This window comes from Lipotes vexillifer, unplaced genomic scaffold (assembly GCF_000442215.2).
Source record: "Lipotes vexillifer unplaced genomic scaffold, Lipotes_vexillifer_v1.1 scaffold1545, whole genome shotgun sequence".
Taxonomy (NCBI): Eukaryota; Metazoa; Chordata; class Mammalia; order Artiodactyla; family Lipotidae; genus Lipotes; species Lipotes vexillifer.
The window spans coordinates 239,124-256,774 of NW_006789763.1; the positions used below are offsets into that span (position 1 = coordinate 239,124).

The 17,651-nt window shown below is 44.7% G+C and overlaps 1 protein-coding gene across 1 annotated transcript in view; it reads left to right on the plus strand.

Annotated features, from left to right (window-relative positions):
• Positions 1 to 17,651, plus strand: part of SFSWAP (splicing factor SWAP) — an 81,293-nt gene that overhangs the window by 35,721 nt on the left and 27,921 nt on the right. The window contains 2 exon segments of the mRNA XM_007462792.1: positions 7,172 to 7,402; positions 8,526 to 8,716. Of these exon segments, the coding sequence (XP_007462854.1) occupies positions 7,172 to 7,402; positions 8,526 to 8,716 (422 nt within the window).

The following is a 17,651-nucleotide window of genomic DNA, read 5'->3' on the forward strand; positions in this document are numbered from 1 at the left end:
TTTTTTTTTTTTTGCAGTACGCGGGCCTCCCACCGCTGTGGCCTCTCCCATCGCGGAGCACAGGCTCCGGACGCGCAGGCTCAGCGGCCACGGCTCACGGGCCCAGCCGCTCCGCGGCACGTGGGATCTTCCCGGACCGGGGCACGAACCCGCGTCCCCTGCATCGGCAAGCGGACTCTCAACCACTGCGCCACCAGGGAAGCCCCTCAGTTACCTTTTATGTTCTTGGGAGGAGTTTTCATCTACCAGGACAGACATACATGAAAAGAGCAAATATAAATAAACAGAAACAAAAAAAAGCTGACACAGGGCTTCCCTGGTGGCACAGTGGTTGGGAGTCCGCCTGCCGATGCAGGGGACGCGGGTTCGTGCCCCGGTCCGGGAAGATCCCACGTGCCGCGGAGCGGCTGGGCCCGTGAGCCGTGGCCGCTGAGCCTGCGCGTCCGGAGCCTGTGCTCCGCGATGGGAGAGGCCACAGCGGTGGGAGGCCCGCGTACCGCAAAAAAAAAAAGCTGACACAGGCACGGTAGCAGAGAACTCTGTGGTTGGACGTGTGAAGAAGCAGTGAGTTGCACCAGGTGGGAATGAGAAGGGCTGTGCAGAGGGAAGAGGGTTCCCAGAGCCAGAGGAGCTCCCAGGCGGGACAGCGTGGTCTGAGCCGTGTGGCCTGTTCAGAGACGGGAAGTGGTCTGAGGGACCCGGGTGTCAAGGGGGGCACACCTGCCCAGGTAACCATGGTCAGCTCGTGGGGTTCTGCTTTCCTGGCGGGTCCCAGGGCTTCCAGCAGGGACAGCACACCTTGCGGCTTAGATCAGAGGAATCACTTTATGCAGTATGGTGAGTGTGTGAAGGGATCGAGGCAGAGAAGCCATGCGGGGGATTCAGGGTGGAGCTGGTGGCCTGAAGTGGAGGAGGGGGCGTGGCCGGGCGGTGCAGGAGCCAGTGCCCGGGTTAAAGGAAATGCAGAGGAGATGCGGAATGGGCAGGATGGGCCAGGATTGCAGGAAGGCCTTTTCTGTGCATACAGATGCCTTTTCTGATACAAAGATGGCGATCAAGAGTAATCAAAATGACCCAGATGGGTAACTAGGAAGCTTCAGTGATTTAGGAAAGCATGGAAGTGCCTATGAGCCTCTCAGTCCAGGAGGTCACCTGAGCACACGTGTTTAATCTCTCACCCTTCCCAGCCGCCTTCAGCTCTCATTGGAATAACCAAAGGAATGTATTAGTAAGGAGACAGTAAAAACAGTTACAGCTCCAGAAGCAGGGGGAGGTACTGTTCATGTTTAAGAAGGACAGGCCAGGCCACCTGGACTTCAGTTCATAGGAGAGAGCAGGACATTTGGGGACTCAGTGGCAGTGACCCCGGGAACCACTGTCAAACCAAAGAAGGGGGCGGGCAGAAGGCCAGAACCACCAGGAGCATCCAGGGGGCAGCGGGGCCCCAGCAGGGTGTGGTCGGGGCGCAGCGGGCCAGCCCCGCCTGGAGCGCCCTCCCCGCTCCCAGGAGCAGGCGCCCTGGGATTCTGCAGACAAAATAGCGCTCGCTCACCGCTTCCCTCGTCGTGCCCTCTGAGCCTGAGGCGCCCGAGACCTGCGGGTGTCCGAAAGCACACACCCCGCCCTCAGCTCCGTCAGGGTGAGGACGAGGAGACAGAGTCGCGGCTCCGCAAAGAGGCAGGAGCTCAGGAGGACATGATCCGAGCCTCGGAGCACGTGGGCACCTTGGAAACAGTTACTAAGTGACAGGAAAATTCTTTTAGTCTCTGATGTGTATTCTCACAGAATTAAAGGTACTGTAGGATCAGTGCAACCGATAATCTGACGTCTGGAAAAGATTGTTTAGAAAATGATTGCCAAACTGTAAAATATAATAAAAACACTAAAACTCAGATTGGGTGAGAAGACAAGTTCAAAATTTTCCTCAAATTTCCAAGGAAAAGGGTAGAGATGGAAGGGAAAGCATCCAGATAGGAAAATAGGTTGTCCTTCACGGGGGAGGAAAAGCAGGCTGGCACATCGGACGTGTATCTATAGCATTAAACGCTAGGTAGTTAAGATCTATCTGAAATTTGGAATGAAAAGTGTTCTGAATGCTGGAGGACAAAGGTTCTTACAGACGTGTCAATGCCCTGAAGTTGATCGGTCAGGGAAGGTGAGAGCAGTGAGAATATTATCCAGACTTATCAGATGCAGTGAAAACTTAAAGAAAACCTACAACCTCATGTGCTTATGTTGGTGAAGAGAAAGTGAAAACAAAGCAAGCATTCAAGTCAAGAACCTAGGGAGAAACTTTCTATAAAATGCATGTAAGAAAAGCAGAAAAGGAGAATCAATAAAAATCAAAGCAGAAATGGGTGAGGATATAATAAAAGACCAGTAAAACTTAGCATCATCGTCCAAGTTTAATATAGAAAAAAGAGCAAATGCACAGCATAATGAGAGAGAAAACACGGTATTTTTTAAGTACACGAGAACAATATATTTAACTAAATTTGAATAAATTTGAAAATAACTGAAAAAAATTGTCTAAGAAAATATATTGATCAATTGCTAAAATGTCTCCAGAGAGGCAGTAAGACGACAGATCTATAGGCCTGAAAAAATTTAGAAAACATTGGTCAGTGAAATACCTCTAAAAGCAGGCAGGCCGGGACAAAGTCAAGGTCAAGGTAACTTCCCTCAAGAAAGAGAAAAGCCTGTCTGATTAAAGCTACTCCAGAGCCCAAAGATGGAAAGTTAGGAAGCTCTCCAGCCCTAGCACCTTAACCCCATAAAGCTTAGCAGTCTGCAGGCCAGGACCCCTGGGAAACCCAGATGTTAGCACCTCAAATGGACGCAAGCTTGTAATGACAGTGAGAGCGGGTATGAGCAGGTGGGGTTCCTTGCAGCCATCCCAATGCGGCATCCCACCAGAAAAATCTCCAAGGACAGTCTTACCTTGCTAACAGATGCTGGAAAAGCACCAACATTTCCTGAGATTTTTATGATAAAGCTTCCCTAGTATGACAGTAATTGACGTTGCAAAAACAGGCTCTCCATTGTGAAAAAAATAAGACTCTCACATTACCTCTGACAATTATAGTGATTCCAGATAGATTTAAGTGTTTAAACATAAGAAATAAAATCATGAAGTAGAAGAAAATAAAGGTAATTTTTTTCTAGTCAGAGTGGAAAGGATTTTCTAAGAATTGAAGCCATGAATGATAAAGATAGGTCTGATGGGAACTGGGCCTGTATAAAGTTGAAAGACAAATGTCAGGATAGCAGTGATGGCTAATATAACAGAAGACAAAGGTCAAAGTCCTTACTATAGAAAGAGCTCTTGTAAATCAGTAAGAAAAGTCACTGCAGTAGAAAAACAAAGGACATGAAAAGGTAGTTCACAAAAGAAGGAAAACGGTCAGTGAATAAACTTTTTTTTTTTTTGGCTGCCTCAGGTCTTCATTGCTGCGCATGGGCTCTCTCTAGTTGCGGCGAGCAGGGGCTACTCTTCGTTGTGGTACGCGGGCTTCTCATTGTGGTGGCTTTTGTTGCGGAGCACAGGCTTCAGTAGTTGCGGCATGCAGGCTCAGTAGCTGTGACTCGCAGGCTCTAGAGCACGGGCTCAATAGTTGTGGCGCGTGGGCTTAGTTGCTCTGCAGCATGTGGGATCTTCCTGGACCAGGGCTCGAACCCATGTCCCCTGCACTGGCAGGTGGATTCTTAACCACTGCACCACCAGGGAAGTCCTAAACTTTTAAAATACATCCTCACTAACAAGATACTGTTCTTTGCCTCCAATTTTGTAAAGTTAGAAAGTAACAGAGAGGGTGCGAGTGGCAGGACCCTCACTCACGCGTTGTCCTTGGAGTGTTGTCGGTAAGGCCTCTCCAGGGGAGAGCCCGATGATGGGGACCAGACCCTAAATGCAGATGCCCTCCCACTCCTAGAAACGTCTGGCTCACCAGGACGTCTCGACCAGGTGTTCCTCCCAAGGCTCGTGGGCTTTTAAAAATAAAAAATTGGGAACCATCATGGGAGACTGAAATCAGTTGGCATGTCCATACTAAGAAATATTATTGCCATTTATTAAAATGATGTATGTTGACATGGAAAGATGTCTAAACTTATTCTATGGAAAGGTGTCGCTTACTAAGTGAAAACAGCAGGCTATAAAGTATGGTCCCATTTTTCATGTGTTTGTACACATGCGCACGTACATGCTTCGGAACCATTGTGTTCAGATCGTTTCTTTCCCGTGTCGGAATAGCAGTTGGTCTTTCATTTTGTCCACCTGTGTTTTCAAAATTTCCCATAGAGAATATGTATTTCCTTAGAAGTTAAAAGTTAGTAATGAAACTTGATACCTTAAGAAAGGAAGCATATTTGATGTGGAAGGTGGAGGGCCGGGCACCGTCGGCTCACTCACGTGTGTTTCCTGAGCACAGGCTACTCTGCATCAGTGCACACCGGGGCCACGTTAGTCCTGCGGTCCTGCCCGCTCCAGGTTCCGGGGTAACCAGACCACACACACAGCACAGAACGTCAAGAATGGCGTGAAGGAGAGAGGCCGGGCAGGGCCTGTCTGAGGAGAGGCTTCATTTGAGATGAGACGAGCAAGAAAGCCAGGCATGAGAAAAGGATGACGGCTCCACGCAGAAAGCAGGGCGGGGCTGGAGCGCAGTGCAGAAGGGGGAGTGGGAGAGGGGCCCCTCCACAGCTGCTGCTCATCCTTAACACGACAGGAGACCGCTGAAGGCTGTAGGAAGCGCTTTTCACGCGTTGTGATGTGAGTTGCAGATAAGGCTCCAGGTGGAAGCAGTAGCTGTGCAATTGAATAAATTCTACAGAGAAAATAGCTCCTGATCCCCTGCTTTCTGCTGAGCTATGCTGGGAAGGTTACTTGACCTTTTTAGCCTCAGTTTCCTTATCGTAAATGGGGAGGCCTGATAGTATCTGTCTCCTCCGGGGATTGCAAATGTTAAGTGAGGTGAGGCGTGGAGACTGCACATTAGTCAGTTCTTTTATTACGTCACTATTTTTTTAATATAAATTTTTTTATTTATTTATTTTTGGGGCTGCGTTGGGTCTTCGTTGCTGCGCGTGGGCTTTCTCTAGTTGTGGCGAGCAGGGGCTACTCCTCATTGCAGTGCACAGGCTTCTTGTTGCGGACATGGGCTTTAGGGCTCACGGGCTTCAGTAGTTGTGGCACGTGGGCTCAGTACTTGCAGCTCACAGGCTCTAGAGCGCAGGCTCAGTAGCTGTGGCGCACGGGCTTAGTTGCTCCGCGGCATGTGGGACCTTCCCGGACCAGGGCTCGAACCCATGTCCCCTGCATTGGCAGGTGGATTCTTAACCCCTGCACCACCAGGGAAGTCCCTAAATCACTTTAAAGTATGTATCGAACGGTGCTGTTTGGCACCGTATTCGACATGCATTAAACTGTGTTCCAGAAGTTTTCGTTTTAATGTATTTGTTGATTGCATATTTTTTAGTTTGGAGGAAGAGATTGGGAGTAATTGTTTTAAAATTGTTTCGTGATATAATATACTTTAGCCCAAGTTAACTTGAGTCATTTTGATTAACATTTCACTGAAGTTTTCTCTTCTCTGTTTCCTTGACTCTATTCTTAAAGAGACCGTATTACTAGAGGCTATGAATGGTTAACATTATGAAAGTATTTTCTTACGGAGAATATCAAACAAGTACAGAAACAGAGCCTGGTGTAATAGTCACATGCCGCCACACGCAGTGCTAGCATCCAGCGCCCGTGGCCGACGCAGGACACATCTTAGAATTCTCAGTCCAGCCCACCCCCAGGATATTCTGAAGCAGATCCCAACATCGTGGCATTTTATTCATCAGTGTGATCGCATTTATCTCCAAAAGATAAGGGCCATTCTTAACATAACCACGGTAAAATGGTTAATATTGACTCTCCCAGCAAAGTGTGCTTGCCACCCTGTGTTATATCTTTGTTTGGGGGTTGTTAGGAAGGTAGACCGCAGCGCACCACGTACAGTGCAAGTGCATGGCGTTGCATAATCACCCCAGAGACTGATTTTGCCCCCTTTTCATTCTGACTTATAAAATATCATTTTGCTGACATTTAACATCTTGGGGTGTGCTGTGTAGCTTGAGAGATTATTGACGAGAGATGATTATATGTCAAAGATCTGGGTTATTTACCAGCTTCAAGTGACGCTTGGGTTTGGAACCGTAAAATGCTGAAAGTGGAGAAGCCCAGGGTGGCGGGGCAGGGGGGCCAGCTGGGTGAGCTCACCTCCACAGTTACAGCTGTGGACCTGCCTTCGGTAACCCAGATCCACTACCCTCTCAGAGTCAGCCTGTTTGCACTGCACTTGACATTGCCCTTCGCCGTGGTTTCCTTGAATAGCTTTCATCAGTAATAACACATGGTTTTTAAAAATAAAGTATCTCATTACAACCAGTTAGGTGTTGTTAGGAGCCATTTGCCATAGTGTGAGGAGGCAGGGACTCAGCGAGGGGTGCCGAGTAGGCGGGGGGAGGGGAAGAAGGTTGTTTCCTTTGGGGCCTTTGTATTTTCTCTTCAATTAAAAATTCCAAATATTCTAGGAGAGAAAAATTGAACCACCTAAATTTTTGTTACACTAGGTTTAAAATTTTCTTAAAGGTGCAGAGAATAGTCTGACATAACGCCTAGCACAAAGTAGGCACCCAGTCAAACGTTTGCTGAATAAAGGAACAGTTTCTGCAGCTTGCTTTTGTAAGAAAAGGTTACCTTATATGGTTGGGATTTTTTAGAAGTACCTTTTAATAGTGGAGTCCCATCATATGCTTACTTCTGCAAACTCAGCAATGTGCTGAGCCCAGAAAAAAAAGGAAAACACCAACAAAAATTGACCATTTGCCCGTAGAGTGACCCCAGCTGGCACCCAGTGTGTGCATCCTGACGTGGCCCGAGATGGAGCCGGTGCTCTGCCTTCCCCTCCATCAGGCTCAGCACGTGTGATGTCCTCTTAAATGCCCTCTGACATCACAGGCACTGCCTGCGGCCCCTAGAACCTCCCTCTGCATAAGATGTGGCTCCACTCAAGACATTGCTCCACCAGCTGATGCTCATGTGGATGGTGGGGCCCGTGTAGATTTCTGCTCTGTGCTTCCAGTTACTTAAAAATGTATTACCATTTTCACCTTTTCTCAATAGCGTCATTTGCTCCAATAAGCTTTGCAATCAAGGCCAAAGAAAATGATCTACTTCCCCTGGAAAAAAATCGTGTTAAGCTAGATGATGACAGTGATGATGATGAAGAAAGCAAAGAAGGCCAAGAAAGTTCTAGTAGTGCTACAAACACTAACCCGGCAGTTGCCCCACCCTGTGTAGTTGTTGAGGAGAAGCGGCCTCAACTTACCCAGGAGGAGCTAGAAGCAAAGCAAGGTTTGTCAATATGTTTTAAACTTCTTAAAAGAAAAGTACATAAATACAAGATTAACCTACTAAGCCGAAAATACGAGACTGCCAACTAGAGTCTCCAGCCTTTGGAAATCAGAGCCACTGGGGAGCTGTGGGATGCTTTGGCTCACCTGAGAAGTTCTCTGTGGAGTGAGGAGCACTGCTGTTCATTAAGCTCAGATGCAGTGCCCTCAGCGATTTGTTTTCAGAGGATCAGCTGAGGGTGGCCAGGAAGGCTTTAATGGCAGCCTTGGGGCAAATGCTCAGCCTGTGCGCCCAGCTCGGGCTAATGTTCCAAGCTGGGAGACGCCTCTTTGCGAGGCCGTCTCCCTGCAGAACCATCGGACCCTTGAAGGTGCTGGGGCCCAAGCTGGTTTTCAGGCTGTGGCTCGTCTTCAGGGGTCACGGTGTGGCCACCGCTTGCCTCTGACGCATGGCTAGCAGTGTTTGTGGGGAACGTCTTGTCGTATTCTGTCCCTCCTCCAAAATAAATTCTGTTCTGCTCTCACTAAAGTAGTGAATTAACAGTTGCGTTTGCAGTATTTATCTGTTCTGACTGGTTTTGTGAATTAATTTTTCTTTGTATACACAAACAGATCACGCAACATTGATGGAAGGTAATTCTTTAACCGCAGGATGCTCTGCTCTCGGGAACTAGCATTGTGCTGCTCTCCCCGAGCACACTTGTGTTCATGCATGTGTACCTAAATCTGCATTTATTGCGTGTGAACTGAACGGTGTGTCAGATCATTTGGAATAAAACACTTTTCACGGTGTTCCTTACCTGGTAATTTGGGCACATGTTTATGAGAACCATTCCAAGGTTTTCATCATTTCAGGTTTCACTGCTGTGGAATCCCATCAACTTTCTGACTTGGATTTTGAATGTAAAATATGAGAAGTACCAATAGTAAGCGTTATAAACTAATTCTCTGAGAATTCTGTTTGCCCGATCTGTTGACCTTTCCTGAAACCTGTATCATATTCATGTTTTAAAATAACTGCATTATATTTCATGACTCTTTTACTGCCCATGGAAATTAAGGTAGCAAGATATTTATACAGTACTGCTTGCTCTAAACATCTTTTTTTCTATTTATTCCTTAAGCAAAGCAAAAGTTGGAGGACCGACTGGCAGCTGCTGCCAGGGAAAAGCTTGCCCAGGCGTCTAAGGAGTCAAAGGAGAAACAGCTTCAAGCAGAACGTAAAAGGAAAGCAGCTTTATTCTTACAAACCTTAAAAAATCCTCTGCCAGAAGCAGAAGTCGGGAAAGTGGAAGAAAACCCTTTCAGCGTAGAGGTAAGTTGAACAAGAGTCCACACCTGTGTTCTGGGCAAAGCGTGCTTGGTAATAGGACCTGGGTGTGGATTCCTCTGGCCACTCAGCTCTCAGGCCTGCATGAAGGCTGTGAGCAGACCCCGCTCTTCTGCCATGTGGGATCACGTGCTCTTCCGGGCAGACCTCGGAGATACCATGGTTTCAGTTCCAGACCATAGCAGTGAAGCAAATCCCATGCATTTCTTGGTTTCCCAGTGTGTATAAAAGTTATGTTTACATTATACTGTAGTCTATGAAGTGTGCAATAGCATTATGTCTGAAAAATATATACATACCTCAATTTAAAATCCCTTTATTGCTAAAAAGTGCCAACCATCATCTGAGCCTTCAGCGAGTGGTAATCTTTTTGCAAAAGTAACATCACTGATCACAGATCTAATAATGAAAAAGTTTGAAACCTTACGAGAATTACCAAAATGTGACACAGAGACATGAAATAAGCAAATGCTGTTGGGAAGGTGGCCCTGATAAACTTGATCACGCAGAGTTGCCACAAACCTTCAATTTGTAAAAAAAAAAAAAAAACCAAACAAAAGAAACGCGGTATCTGTGAAGTACAATAACATGAGGCCTGTGTGTGCCGTGTAGCCGGGGTCAGTAAGAACCTGAGCAAACCTCCCTGAACACACACGCACAGCAGATACTGGGCGCAGTGCAGGGACGCGGACCTCTGGGCCCAGGCTGGGAGCCTGTGCTTCATGGTGACCCTCCCAGGAGCTGCAGGACAGCTTCGGGTGTGAGGGCCGCCTCGGGCCTGGACAGGCTCACCAGAGCGCTGATGCTCCTGCCACAGCAGTAGCCCTTGAGCTCACACTGACGGTCAAGAACCTTACTCAGGGGTCTGTGTTAATAGCAGCACTTTAATTAAAAATGGTTACCGTCGTCTTCTCTTAAAGGGGTCAGATCCTCACAACTCTTTCCTAAGCTGTAGAACCGGAGCTTAGTCCCCGGCCCATTTCCTCCCTTCAAATGGCAGTGGGGCGTGGGGCATGGGGCTGCTCAGAACACGGCCTGCCCCACTTCTCCAGCGGTCCCCAGACGTCTTTCGCAGCTGCCTTTTTCCTGTAACGTAGAAGGGGCGCTGTGTGTTTTTTACGTTAATTATGTTGACATTTCTGAGCGTCTAAGGCCGTTACTAAAAACTGATTTTTGCCGCACGTAGCCACTGGTTTATTTGCTTCTCCATGGAAAGCAGCATTCTGAGTTCAGATTTTCAGCATTCTGTTGAAGGTCGAATCAGCTTTCTCACCTCAGGAGTCTGTCTGAAATTCAAATCTGGCAGGAGACCTCAAAATTAATAGCTGGATCAGTCTGGGGAGCACGAATGCCAGCTTCCGTGAGAGCCTGTGGACTGTGGGCTGCGCCCTGGCGGGCTGGGCGCCCTTGCCGTCCTCCTGGGCACACGGCCACCTGCTGGAGCACCGGCCTGGCCGCTTCTGTGCTTCCCTGTGCCGCTTCGAGAGGCGGCCGCCTGGGGAGGCCAAAGGCAGGCGGGCCTAGAAAAGCACCTGCAGTCATGCCCTGGCTTTGGGAGCACCTCTGCGCCAGGGCAGTAATGAAAACATGCAGCCGCTAAAACCGCCACAGATAGAAAAGCGGGGAGAGGCAGAATACAGAACAGCTCCACGTTTATGGCTGCATATGTAAAAACATGCATATAGTGCGGGCAGGGGTGGGGCAGGGAACTTAAGAAGGTGAGGGAGCTGCCACATGGGAGGGGTGTGAGTGGGCTACTTTAATTTCCTTTATTGTTTTGATGTCATTTGCGTGGGAATATAGGGCTTAATTAAAAGGTATCTGCATACACAGATACTGTAACCCATTATGTTACGTGGTTGCATCTATATTTTCTAATAAAACTGTGGGGTTTTTGTTTGTTTTGGGGTTTTTTTAATATCTATATTGGAGTATAATTGCTTTACAATGGTGTGTTAGTTTCTGCTGTGTAACAAAGGAAATCAGCTATACATATACATATATCCCCATATCTCCTTCCTCTTGCGTCTCCCTCCCATCCTCCCTATCCCACCCCTCTAGGTGGTCACAAAGCACCAAGCTGATCTCCCTGTGCTATGCAGCTGCTTCCCACTAGCTATCTGTTTTACGTTTGGTAGCGTATATATGTCCATGCCACTCTCTCACTTCGTCCCAGCTTCCCCTTCTCCCTCCCTGTGTCCTCAAGGCCATTCTCTACATCTGCGTCTTTATTCCTGTCCTGCCCCTAGGTTCTTCAGAACCCTTTTTGTTTTTCTAGATTCCATATATATGTGTTAGCATACGGTATTTCTTTTTCTCTTTGTGACTTACTTCATTCTGTATGACAGACTCTAGGTCCATCCACCTCACTACAAATAACTCAATTTCATTTCTTTTTATGGCTGAGTAATATTCCATTGTATATATGTACCACATCTTCTTTATCCATTTGTTTGTTGGTGGGCATTTAGGTTGTTTCCATGTCCTGGCTTTTGTAAATAATGCTGCAGTGAACATTGGGGTGCATGACTCTTTGAATTATGATTTTCTCAGGGTTTATGCCCAGGAGTGGGATTGCTGGGTCGTATGGTAGTTCTATTTTTAGTTTTTGAAGGAACCTCCATACTGTTCTCCATAGTGGCTATATCAGTTTACATTCCCCCCAACAGTATAAGTGGGTTCCCTTTTCTCCACCCCCTCTCCAGCATTTATTGTTTGTAGATTTTTTCATGATGGCAATTCTGACCGGTGTGAGGTGATACCTCATTGTAGTTTTGATTTGCATTTCTCTAATGATTAGTGATGTTGAGCATCCTTTCATGTGTTTGTTGGCAATCTGTATATCTTCTTCGGAGAAATGTCTATGTAGGTCTTCTGCCCATTTTTGGATTGGGTTGTTTGTTTTTTGGATATGGGCTGCATGAGCTGCTTGTATATTTTGGAGATTAATCCTTTGTCAGTTGCTTCGTTTGCAAATATTTTCCCCCATTCTGAGGGTTGTCTTTTCATCTTTTTTATGGTTTCCTTTGCTGTGCAAAAAGCTTTTAAGTTTCATTAGGTCCCATTTGTTTATTTTTGGTTTTATTTCCATTACTCTAGGAGGTGGGTCAAAAAGGATCTTACTGTGATGTATGTCATAGAGTGTTCTGCCTATGTTTTCCTCTTAAGAGTTTTATCGTGTCTGGCATTACATTTAGGTCTTTAATCCATTTTGAGTTTATTTTTGTGTGTGGTGTCAGGAAGTGTTCTAATTTCATTCTTTTACATGTAGCTGTTCAGTTTTCCCAGCACCACTTATTGAAGAGGCTATCTCTTCTCCACTGTATATTCTTGCCTCCTTTATCAAAGATAAGGTGACCATATGTGTGTGGGTTTATCTCTGGGCTTTCTATCCTGTTCCATTGATCTATATTTCTGTTTTTGTGCCAGTATCATACTGTCTTGATTACTGTAGCTTTGTAGTATAGTCTGAAGTCAGGGAGCCTAATTCCTCCAGCTGCATTTTTCTTTCTCAAGATTGCTTTGGCTATTCGGAGTCTTTTGTGTTTCCATACAAATTGTGAAATTTTTTGTTCTAGTTCTGTGAAAAATGCCAGTGGTAGTTTGCTAGCGATTGCACTGAATCTGTAAATTGCTTTGGGTAGTAGAGTCATTTTCACAGTGTTGATTCTTCCAATCCAAGAACATGGTATATCTCTCCATCTATTTGTGTCATCTTTCATTTCTTTCATCAGTGTCTTATAATTTTCTGCATACAGGTCTTTTGTCTCCTTAGGTAGGTTTATTCCCAGATACTTTTATTCTTTTTGTTGCAATGGTAAATGGGAGTGTTTTCTTGATTTCACTTTCAGATTTTTCATCGTTAGTATATAGGAATGCCAGAGATTTCTGTGCATTAATTTTGTATCCTGCTACTTTACCAAATTCATTGATTAGCTCTAGTAGTTTTCTGGTAGCATCTTTAGGATTCTCTATGTATAGTATCATGTCATCTGCAAACAGTGACAGCTTTACTTCTTCTTTTCCGATTTGGATTCCTTTTATTTCCTTTTCTTCTCTGATTGCTGTGGCTAAAACTTCCAAAACTATGTTGAATAAGAGTGGTGAGAGTGGGCAACCTTGTCTTGTTCCTGACCTTAGTGGAAATGCTTTCAGTTTTTCGCCATTGAGGATGATGTTGGCTGTGGGTTTCTCATATATGGCCTTTATTATGTTGAGGAAAGTTCCCTCTCTGCCTACTTTCTGGAGGGTTTTTATCATAAATCGGTGTTGAATTTTGTTGAAAGCTTTCTCTGCGTCTATTGCGATGACCATATGGTTTTTCTCCTTCAATTTGTTAACACGGTGTATCACATTGATTAATTTGTGTATATTGAAGAATCCTTGCATTCCTGGAATAAACCCCACCTGATCATGGTGTATGATCCTTTTAATGTGCTGTTGGATTCTGTTTGCTAGTATTTTGTTGAGGATTTTTGCATCTATGTTCATCAGTGATATTGGCCTGTAGTTTTCTTTCTTTGTGACATCCTTGTCTGGTTTTGGTATCAAGGTGATGGTGGCCTCGTAGAATGAGTTTGGGAGTGTTCCTCCCTCTGCTATATTTTGGAAGAGTTTGAGAAGAATAGGTGTTAGCTCTTCTCTAAATGTTTGATAGAATTCGCCTGTGAAGCCATCTGGTCCTGGGCTTTTGTTTGTTGGAAGATTTTTAATCACAGTTTCAATTTCAGTGTTTGTGATTGGTCTGTTCATATTTTCTATTTCTTCCTGATTCAGTCTTGGCAGTTTGTGCATTTCTAAGAATTTGTCCATTTCTTCCAGATTGTCCATTTTATTGGCATAGAGTTGCTTGTAGTAATCCCTCATGATTTTTTGTATTTCTGCAGTGTCAGTTGTTACTTCTCCTTTTTCATTTCTGATTCTATTGATTTGAGTCTTCTCCCTTATTTTCTTGATGAGTCTGGCTAATGGTTTATCAATTTTGTTAATCTTCTCAAAGAACCAGCTTTTAGTTTTATTGATCTTTGCTATTGTTTCCTTCATTTCTTTTTCATTTATTTCTGATCTGATTTTTATGATTTCTTTCCTTCTGCTAACTCTGGGGTTTTTTTGTTCTTCTTTCTCTAATTGCTTGAGGTGCAAGGTTAGGTTGTTTATTCGAGATGTTTCCTGCTTCTTAAGGTGGGCTTGTATTGCTATAAACTTCCCTCTTAGAACTGCTTTTGCTGCATCCCATAGGTTTTGGGTCGTTGTATCTCCATTGTCATTTGTTTCTAGGTATTTTTTAATTTCCTCTTTGATTTCTTCAGTGATCACTTCGTTACTAAGTAGTGTATTGTTTAGCCTCCATGTGTTTGTATTTTTTACTGCTCTTTTCCTATAATTGATATCTAATCTCATGGCGTTGTGGTCGGAAAAGATACTTGATATAATTTCAATTTTCTTAAATTTACCAAGGCTTGATTTGTGACCCAAGATATGATCTATCCTGGAGAATGTTCCATGAGCACTTGAGAAAAATGTGTATTCTGTTGTTTTTGGATGGAGTGTCCTATAAATATCAATTAAGTCCATCCTGTTTAATGTATCATTTAAAGCTTGTGTTTCCTTATTTATTTTCATTTTGGATGATCTGTCCATTGGTGAAAGTGGGGTGTTGAAGTCCCCTACTATGAATGTGTTACTGTCGATTTCCCCTTTTATTGCTGCTAGTTTTTGCCTTATGTATTGAGGTGCTCCTATGTTGGGTGCATAAATATTTACAATTGTTATATCTTCTTCTTGGATCGATCCCTTAATCATTATGTAGTGTCCTTCTTTGTCTCTTCTGATAGTCCTTATTTTAAAGTCTATTTTGTCTGATATGAGAATTGCTACTCCAGCTTTCTTTTGGTTTCCATTTGCATGGAATATCTTTTTCCATCCCCTTACTTTCAGTCTGTATGTGTCTCTAGGTCTGAAGTGGGTCTCTTGTAGACAGCATATATATGGGTCTTGTTTTTGTATCCATTCAGCCAATCTGTGTCTTTTGGTGGGAGCATTTAGTCCATTTACATTTAAGTAATTATCGATATGTATGTTCCTATTCCCATTTTCTAAATTGTTTTGGGTTCGTTATTGTAGGCCTTCTCCTTCTCTTGTGTTTCTTGCCTGGAGAAGTTCCTTTAGCAGTTGTTGTAAAGCTGGTTTGCTGGTGCTGCACTCTCTTAGCTTTTGCTTGTCTGTAAAGGTTTTAATTTCTCCATCAAATCTGAATGAGATCCTTGCTGGGTAGGGTAATCTTGGTTGCAGGTTTTTCTCCTTCATCACTTTACATATGTCCTGCCAGTCCCTCTGGCTTGCAGAGCTTCTGCTGAAAGATCAGCTGTTAACCTTATGGGGATTCCCTTGTGTGTTATTTGTTGTTTTTCCCTTGCTGCTTTTAATATGCTTTCTTTGTATTTAGTTTTTGACAGTTTGATTAATATGTGTCTTGGCGTATTTAGTTCCTTTAGCATTTGTTGTAAAGCTGGTTTGGTGGTGCTGAACTCTCTCAGCTTTTGCTTGTCTGTAAAGGTTTTAATTTCTCCATCAAATCTGAATGAGATCCTTGCTGATTGCGGAGCACAGGCTCAGTAGTTGTGGCTCACGGGCCTAGTTGCTCCATGGCATGTGGGATCCTCCCAGACCAGGGCTTGAACCCGTGTCCCCTGCACTGGCAGGTGGATTCTCAACCACTGCGCCACCAGGGAAGCCCCCCTTGCTGCTTTTAATATGCTTTCTTTGTATTTAATTTTTGACAGTTTGATTAATATGTGTCTTGCCGTATTTCTCCTTGGATTTATCCTGTATGGGACTCTCTGTGCTTCCTGGACTTGATTAACTATTTCCTTTCCCGTATTAGGGAAGTTTTCTACTATAATCTCTTCAAATATTTTCTCAGTCCCTTTCTTTTTCTCTTCTTCTTCTGGAACCCCTATAATTCGAATGTTGGTGCGTTTAATGTTGTCCCAGAGGTCTCTGAGACTGTCCTCAGTTCTTTTCATTCTTTTTTCTTTATTCTGCTCTGCAGTAGTTATTTCCACTATTTTATCTTCCAGGTCACTTATCCGTTCTTCTGCCTCAGTTATTCTGCTATTGATCCCTTCTAGAGTATTTTTAATTTCATTTATTGTGGTGTTCATCGTTGCTTGTTTCATCTTTAGTTCTTCTAGGTCCTTGTCATAGTTTCTTGCATTTTCTCTATTCTATTTCCAAGATTTTGGATCATCTTTACTATCATTATTCTGAATTCTTATTCAGGTAGACTGCCTATTTCCTTTTCATTTGTTAGGTCTGGTGGGTTTTTATCTTGCTTCTCCATCTGCTGTGTGTTTCTCTGTCTTCTCATTTTGCTTTGTCTGGGGTCTCCTTTTTGTAGGCTGCAGGTTCGGAGTTCCTGTTGTTTTTGGTGTCTGTCCCCAGTGGCTAAAGTTCAGTGGGTTGTGTAGGCTTCCTGGTAGAGGGGACTAGTGCCTGTTCTGGTGGATGAGGCTGGATCTTGTCTTTCTGGTGGGCAGGTCCACATCTGGTGGTGTGTTTTGGGGTGTCTGTGGACTTATGATTTTAGGCAGCCTCTCTGCTAATGGGTGGGGTTGTGTTCCTGTCCTGCTAGTTGTTTGGCATAGGGTGTCCAGCACTGTAGCTTGCTGGTCATTGAGTGAAGCTGGGTGTTGGTGTTGAGATGGAGATCCCTGGGAGATTTTCGCCATTTGATATTACGTGGAGCTGGGAGGTCTCTTGGGGACCAGTGTCCTGAAGCTGGCTCTTCCACCTCAGAGGCACAGCACTGACTCCTGGCTGCAGCACCAAGAGCCTTTCATCCACACGGCTCAGAATAAAAGGGTGAAAAAGTAGAAAGAAAGAAAGAAAGAGGATAAAAGAAAATAAAATATAGTAAAAAAAATAAAGTTATTAAAATGAAAAATATTAAGAAAAAAATTTTTAAGTTAAAAAAAAACAGACAGAACCCTAGGACAAATGGTGAAATCAAAGCTATACAGACAAAATCTCACACAGAAGCATACACATACACACTCACAAAAAGAGGAAAAGGGGAAAAAATCATAAATCTTGCTCTCAAAGTCCACCTCCTGAATTTGGGATGATTCGCTGTCTATTCATGTATTCCACAGATGCAGGTACATCAGGTTGATTGTGGAGCTTTAATCCGCTGCTCCTGAGGCTGCTGGGAGAGATTTCCCTTTCTCTTCTTTGTTCACACAGCTCGGGGGCTCAGCTTTGGATTTGGCCCCGCCTCTGCGTGTAGGTCGCAGGAGGGCGTGTGTTCTTCACTCACATAGGACGGGGTTAAAGGAGCCGCTGAGAGTAAGGATATGTACTTGGAATACTGCAATATGCTTTTAAAAAGGAGGACATCGCCTTTAATCCTGACTCTTTTTTTTTTTTTTTTTTTTTTTTCCCGTACGCGGCCCTCTCACTGCTGTGGCCTCTCCCGTTATGGAGCACAGGCTCCGGACGCGCAGGCTCAGCGGCCATGGCTCACAGGCCCAGCCGCTCCGCGGCATGTGGGATCCTCCCGGACCAGGGCACGAACCCGTATCCCCTGTGTCGGCAGGCGGACTCTCAACCACTAAGCCACCAGGGAAGCCCCTGGCTCCTTTTTAAATATGATTATCTTGATGCTTTTACTTTGGTCTGCACATTCATCTATACATACTTTAGTTGAAAGGTTTAGAGATGTTTTCAGGTGCTAGAAAATAAATGAAAGTTTTGTTTTTTATTAATCATTCAAATGGTGGTAGAATTTGCTAGGATATTATTTTTAAATAAAAATGAAAAAAAAAAACGGAGCCGCTGATTTGGGGGCTTCGGCTCACTCAGGCCGGGGGGAGGGAGGGGCACGATGCGGGGCCAGCCTGCGGTGGCAGAGGCCAGCGTG